This window comes from Ctenocephalides felis, unplaced genomic scaffold, assembly GCF_003426905.1.
Source record: "Ctenocephalides felis isolate EL2017-DRISC unplaced genomic scaffold, ASM342690v1 CF-g0.4_SCAFFOLD_02801, whole genome shotgun sequence".
In the NCBI taxonomy this organism is placed as follows: Eukaryota; Metazoa; Arthropoda; class Insecta; order Siphonaptera; family Pulicidae; genus Ctenocephalides; species Ctenocephalides felis.
In genome coordinates, this window is record NW_020538955.1 from 4,907 (window position 1) to 11,022 (window position 6,116).

Below are 6,116 nucleotides of genomic sequence, written 5' to 3' on the forward strand. Positions count from 1 at the left end.
TGATAATTTCATTTATTCTAACCCCACCCTATTACAAACTGGCGCCCAACGTGGAGCCAGAAACGGAAAAATGGCAGTTACCATGTCAGAAGTAATGTTTCAGCGACTGATGTGAGTGATAAGCGCACAATCGAGCATACGGACGGACTTGGTGACGGGCAGCTTTGCCAGGTACACGGCCAGGTTCAATGGAACACGGATTCCCGAAAAAGTAAAGAAATAAGAATGTCGTTTGCTTTAAGTAAACCCCCGCACAGCGTCTATATAGACTGACGCAGTTGCCCTACGATATCTCCACAGATATGCAGATAGACATGCTCTACGGGCTAATGCAGCGGTTTGTAAGCTGTGGGGCGCGCCCCCCTGGGGGCCGCAAAGCTCTTTCAAAAATATTGTTTTTAAATGCTGAGTAAGTGTCAAAAACAAATCAGCAAAATACATGCAAGTAATCTACAATTTTCGCTGCAATTTTGTCAGGACAAATGTAACAGCATGAATATACTATACTTTTGATGCATTCAAAATATTTCGTTTTTGCGTTTATAACCGAGTGAGCTGTAGGCCTATAAACAAAAGATAATCACTCGGATCATATCGAATATTCACGTGCTTACTCGAGACTAACTTAAGTAAATAAACAAAAGCATCCATTTTTTCTATTATCTATAAATCGAATTAGTTCATTAGTTGTGCTGGAGATACACGCGTTGATATATAGAAAAAATCATTTCTAAATTATTATCGAGTTAAAATTTATAGCTTTAGTTTTAGCACATTATTAGCCAGGAATTATTGTGAAAAGTAGTTTAAAAGTGATTTTCTTTGATTTGTTATAAAAACCGTTTGTAATGGATAAATTCGTCACTGGGTTGAAAAGAAAATTTAATGAAGCAGAAGAAGAGGGTGGTGAAAATAATGGAAATGTTTCTTCACAAAATAGTAAAACTAAACATAGAAAATCTGATCCAATGGGATTTACGTATAAGATCATTAATGGTCAAGAACGACCAATGTGTTTGCTGTGTATGAATACTTTGGCCTCAGATAGCATGAAACCAAATAAATTAAAACGACATCTGGAAAAAGTGCACGCCGATCATGTTGGCAAAACAAAAGAATTTTTCCAAAGAAAATTAGATAACTTAAATAAACAGAAATAATCGTTTTCAAAAGCTTTGTCTATATCACAAAAGCGTTACTTGCGTCATACAAAGTTTCGTATAGAATTGCTAAATGCAAAAAAACCCATTCAATAGGAGAAACTTTAGTACTACCAGCAGCTACTAGCAGCCAGATAGCTACGATGTTTGGTGAATCATATGCTGATCAAATTAAAAGCATTACGCTGGCAGATAATACGGTGGCAAGACGAATATCAGATATATCTGATGATCTTTGCGATCAGTTGATAGAAAAAATTAAATTATCTTCTTTCGCGTTGCAAGTAGATGAGGATACCGATGTTGCTAAGGATGCACACTTAATAACATATATAAGATATGTTATCGAAAATGATATTAGAGAAGAGTTGTTATTCTGTTGTTGTTATTCTGTAAGGGCAATTGAAGGCAAAGCTACGGCGAGTGAAGTTTTTAACATGATTGATAACTTTTTTATTGCAAATGGTATTTTATGGGAGAACTGTGTTGGACTGTGCACTGATGGAGCTCCATCTATGGCAGGAAAAAATGCTGGTCTGCAGGCCCCAGTTCGAAAAGTGGCTCCTCGTGCAGTTTGGACGCATTGTATGATTTATAGGCAATCTTTTGTTGCAAGAAATATGGGTGAAGAATTACTTGAAGTATTTGAAATTATAACTAGTGGGGCGCATGGCATCGTGCCTTAAGGCAAATTGCTGGAACTTCCCGTACCAAAATTTTTTTTTTTTTTTTGAAAAGATTAACATTTTTGAAAAAAATTTACTCTGAAAAAATAGATTTTTGAGGAACTATATGAATTTTTGACAAAAACTTACTTTTTGTTGAAAAATTTATTTTGAAATATTTTGGAAATTCTGAACCTTTTTTCAAAGCAATCGTACTGCTTTAATGCATAGAGACTAAATATCATAAATAATATGGGTACGGAACCCATAGGAGTGTTAAGGGGGGCGATACATGTAACAAGAAAAAAAATCGATTTTTTTTTCTTTCATAAATCGTTACAATAACATCTCAAAAATATGCCTGTAAATATTCAAAACAAAATTATCATTATTTATACAATATAAACTCATTTAAGTGCCACGCCTCAACTCGACGCTTGAGTGCTATTGTACTCTTATCTGTTTCTATGTCAAAACTTTAAACGCGTTTTTCTCAAAACGACATTTTTGAAATTTGCGGGCGGGATAACTCAAAAAGTTCTCAACCGATTCCAATGAAATTTTGCACACATCTACTTTACAGTAATAGCTTCTAGTTAAACCTCAAACATTCCAAAAAAAATTCAAAAATTAACCCTTTTACCAAAAAAAACCATTGAAAAAAAGGTGAAAAATCGAACTTTTTTTTTCTGAGGTGTGCCAATTTACGATTTTGTGACTTTTTCAATTTTTTTTTGGTTTAACTAGAAGATATATGTTTTATGAACACGTACAAACTATTGTTTTTGATTTCGGATCACCGTACGAAAAGTGAGAACGCCCGCAAATTGATGGCGTTTTCCGAGAGGGTCTTGGCAGATTTATTTTTACGGCAGCCATTTAAAAAAAAAAATTAAAAAAAAATTTTTTTTGTGTATTTTAATATATAATAAATAACCTTAAAAAAGTTCAAAAAGATTCAGTCATTCCTTCCCAGTTTAAAAAGTCCTCAAAAAATGGTAAAAATTAAGGCGATTACATGTATCGCCCCCCTTAACAAAATGTATACTTATTGTTAAAATCTCTATAAAATATCTCATAATTTGATGTGCATATGTCTAATGTCTAATGATTATTGTTGACCGCCAAATGTTATTTTTTTTTAAATTTTTTTTACTAGATCTCCGAAACCGCTAGACCTATTATCATGAAAATTTGATCAAATCTTCATCTTGATAATGCAAGTAAAATGTTTTTGAATTATACAAATCGGACGCTCCGTTCTCTTAAAAACTGAGTTACCGTTTTTGGCACTTTTTGCCCCGTATCTTCGGAACGGCTAGGCCTGTCTTCGCTAAAGACTAATCAGCACGTCTTCTTATCAATACAAATCGAATATTTTTTGAATTAGTTAAATCGCTTCATCTGTGTAACCGAAATCGTCGACAAAAATTTGTATCCGAACACACACACATACACGCACACACACACACGCACATACACACACACAAACATCAATTTTTTCTAAGGCATGCCAAAATGTTCAGAAGGTTTTAAAACGTAAAGATATAAAAAAAAACGATTTTGCGATTACTATAACTTGCTCTACGAGAAGTTAATTATAAATAAATCAATTTATCATCTCCATAACATTAACAATCGTCATTTCATTTCGAATTAAATTTCAAAAAAAAATAGTTGCCAAATTTACACAAAATTGAAAAAGTGCTCCCGCATAGTCACAGTCTAAACGCATTTGCAAATAAATCTGTGCGACATTTTCACTTATACTGTGCTCAGCTTGGCGGCATTTTCACATTTTTCAATAATTTTCACAAAATTGTAAAAGTGCTCCAGTACATAAACAGTCTAAACGCACTTGCGTAAACATTTCTACCAGAGTGGCGCTTAGACTGTGCTTAGCCTGGGTGATTTTTTGAATTTTTAATCCAAAATTACAAAAAAAATTTTTTGAAAAAAAAATTAGAAACAAAAAATTTTTTTTTCCAAAATCAATTATATTGTTGAAAGAAGCAGAAAGTTCTTTGAATCATTTAAATCGGACGCTTAGTTCTCTCAAAAACAGCCATTTTTTTAACATTTAGCTCTGTATCTCCGAAACCTCTGGCCCTACCTTTGCCAAAAACTAATCAGCACATCTCCCTATCAATAGGAATCGAATGTTTTTTAAACCATTCAAATCGGTTGATCCGTTCTCTCAAAAACTCGCTTTCTATTTTTTGCACTCTTTGCTCCATATCTCCGTAACGGCTGGACCTGCCTTTGCCAAAAACTAATCAGCACATCTCCCTATCAACAGAAATCGAATGTTTTTTAAACCATTCAAATCGGTTGATCAGTGCGCCCGAAAACGTGGACGAAAAAACGCGGACATACAAAACACACACACACACACACACACACACATCCATTTTTTCTGAAGTATGCCAAAATGTTCAGAAACCTTCAAAACGTCGAGAAATGTAAAAATTTTTGATTTCGATTTTTGGACGATTACTATAACTTACCCTACGGGAAGTTAATAAAAGTTGTTAATTTTATCAAAAATAGTCCATTAAGAGAAAGGCTTTTTGGAACATTGTGTGATGACATGGGCTCAGAATACAAAGCACTACTTTATTATTGTGAAGCACGTTAGCTTTCTCGTGCTGAAGTACTTCAAAGGGTGTTTGAGCTCAAAAAAAAAACTGCCATTTTTCTTGCTGATAATAAAAGAGATGAAGCAGATGTATTTTATGACACGAAGTTTCTCGCAAAATTTGCGTATCTAGTTGACATTTTTAAAAGACTAAGTGATTTAAATAAATCAATGCAAGGATCTCAAATTCATGCTTTTGTTCAAAAGGACAAGATTACGGCGTTTATGAAAAAAAAATAGAACTGTGGATAGCTAGTATGAAAAGTAATAACCTTGATATATTTCCCTCTTTTAAAACTACATGTGTTACTGATGAAATAGAAGCAAGTAAAGATCTTATTATCAATCATATGAAGGAACCAATTTGGGCATTACTTTAAAGATCTAGATATGTCCAAATACGAATGGATTAGAAATCCATTTGTTATTGATAAATATTATGATTATAGTCTTTTAACGGCAGAGCAGGAAATGATAATTGATTTATCTAGTGATAGCACATTGAAGCAGATGTTTCAATACGAAAAGAATATTGTTAAGTTTTGGTTACAAGTAAAGGATTGGTTACAAGTAAAAGATTTTCCAACTTTGACAAATAAAGCTTTAGAAATTTTATTACCATTTGTGACATCCTGCTTATGTGAAACTGGTTTTTCTGCAGTAGCAGTATTAAAAACAAAGTACCGATCTCGTTTAGTGATAAAAAAGGAACTGAGAACAGCGATTTCTACAATGGAGCCGCGATTTGAGAAAATTTGTGCTAAAAAACAAGCTTAACCGTCGCATTAATTTTTTAATGATGTGTGAAATATTATATCATTTGTTTTTATTAAATTTAAAATTATTTTTTCTTATAATCAATAGTTATGTTTGTATGTATATTTTTGTATGTTTATTTTTGTATGTATGTATATTGTGCATTATTTGGTACGAGATTGAATAAATCATAATTTTAATTAAGTATATTTAAATTAAATTGTTAAAGAAATTAGGGGGGGGCGTAATATTTTTTTCTTTCAAGAGGGGGGCGCAAGGAAAAAAAGGTTGGAAACCGCTGGACTAATGCATATGCGATTCCGTAAACGCACCCCACGGACAACGATTAATACGTTCGATGACCTGCTTCAAAGTGCTCATGACGTAGAAGTTAACATTTTCGAGGCAGAAAAGGAAGAAAGCAATCCGGTGGAAAGACGGAAAATCTGCTCTTTTTGCGGCAACATCGGGCACACGGTCACAAAATGTCGCAAACGCCAAGGGACAAAGCAGATCCCAAAGAAGGAGGAGTCAGAAACTCGCAGCGGAGCGAGAATCTCCTGTTATGGTTGTACCATCCTCGTGGTTATTCCACGAAGAAAGTCAAAATTTTACATGTTTTCCTAAGCCATTCGAATACAAGAAAATGCGTAAATGGCTCGAGAATTTAAAAAGTCCATCCAAAAATTGGAAACACTATCCAGTTATCATTATAGATTATGCAAGTAAGTAGTTACCTATTTTTTTAAATATTTGTTTTTAATATGACTTCGGTGTACAGTAAATTTAAATATATTTTCAAAAGATAATTTAAAACAAGGACGCCACCGAGTACATAAATATTGTTCGACTCTGAAAGTAGAGTGGACCGACGATGAAATAAGTGTTTCCAACAAT

General features: G+C 33.5%; 1 protein-coding gene across 1 annotated transcript; it reads left to right on the forward strand.

The window, feature by feature from the left end:
- The first annotated feature begins 1,303 nt into the window (after positions 1 to 1,303).
- LOC113381312 (zinc finger BED domain-containing protein 5-like) lies at positions 1,304 to 5,240 on the forward strand. Its single transcript, XM_026620263.1, has 2 exons — positions 1,304 to 1,820; positions 4,927 to 5,240. Exons 1-2 carry the CDS (start codon positions 1,304 to 1,306, stop codon positions 5,238 to 5,240), a joined length of 831 nt encoding a protein of 276 aa, XP_026476048.1.
- Positions 5,241 to 6,116: the final 876 nt, after the last annotated feature.